Consider the following 1,225-nt stretch of genomic DNA (forward strand, 5'->3'; position numbering starts at 1 on the left):
CATTTAATTTGATTAGTACTTTCTTCCCTCTTCCTTCTCACTCTATATTTTTTTCTACATGAAACTTTTCCTTCTTACTGTTTTTGACTGACCCATACCTGTTCTTTATATTGTTGTAAAAGACTCTGAAACTTTTGAAGACTCCATCTCACAGATAGAGTTGATTCAACCGCAGATAAAAAAATATTCAGAAAAAAATGTATGGTTGTGTCGGTACTGAACAAGTAGACATTTTTCTTGTCATTGTTCCCTAAACAATACAGTATAACAACTACTTACATAGCATTTACATTGTATTAGGTATTATAAGTAATCTAGAAATGATTTAAAATATATGGGAGGATGTGCATAGATTATATGCAAATACAATGCCTTTTTATATAAGGGACTTGAGCATTCGTGGATTTTTGTATATGAGGGGCATCCTAGAACCTAATCCTTCATAGTCACTGGGGAACAACTGTACAGAGAATTCTACCCAATGGATATTTGGTGAATAACCCAACCAATATTTTTAATATATATTTTTTAAATGACCCAAGACCTTTGATAGCAAGTCTCGTGTTCTTTCTACGTTGGCAAAACAGTCTTCTCTGCTTCTTATATTGAAATAACTGATCTATTTTCAGAATTACATTTTAGAACCTTTTCATTACACAAGTAATATGTAGTTAGTAGGAAGTTATAACATATAGGTTAAAAATTTCCATAACCCCAGGAAAACTACTGTGAATATTTTGGTGTATATCCTCCTAGTTTCTCTCTTCTGATATGTTTTATGCAAACACAGTTTTTCCAAAAATGTGATTTAATATATTGTTTCCATTTTTATTTTATTTTATGTACATACATGTATTTGTATTTAATAGCTTTCCTCTAAAGATATCCTAAACCACAGAAAGACAATCTTACCGAGATGCCTGCAGAATGCACAGGTATCAGCTAGCTTGAAGAAGTGCAACCACAGTCACTGAACCAGAGGAGTTCAGCATTGGATCTTGATCTCCTATGTTCCAGGCTGGGGGTTGTTTACATAAGGAGCTTTGGCCCTGGCTCTCTGTTCCTCCCATGGGGAGGAGACAGAGAGCCAGGGCAAGCCCCAGGCTTCTCCACATTTCTGAGGTTGTCCTGTAAAAGAGAAAATCTGTCAGTCTTCTTCGTAGATAACTTCACAGCCATAACTATGAATTTCTATAAATTCAGCAGATGTAATTCTATTTCCTAT

The 1,225-nt window shown here is 34.6% G+C and overlaps 1 protein-coding gene across 1 annotated transcript in view; it reads right to left on the reverse strand.

Annotated features, from left to right (window-relative positions):
- The window catches only part of SEPP1 (selenoprotein P, plasma, 1), an 18,586-nt gene that overhangs the window by 14,472 nt on the left and 2,889 nt on the right, over window positions 1-1,225 (reverse strand). Inside the window, 1 exon segment of the mRNA XM_012664769.1 lies at window positions 896-1,128. Coding sequence (XP_012520223.1) covers window positions 896-1,115 — 220 coding nt within the window. The 5' untranslated portion in view covers window positions 1,116-1,128.

Source organism: Propithecus coquereli, unplaced genomic scaffold, assembly GCF_000956105.1.
Source record: "Propithecus coquereli isolate 6110/MARCELLA unplaced genomic scaffold, Pcoq_1.0 Scaffold91, whole genome shotgun sequence".
Classification (NCBI taxonomy): domain Eukaryota; kingdom Metazoa; phylum Chordata; class Mammalia; order Primates; family Indriidae; genus Propithecus; species Propithecus coquereli.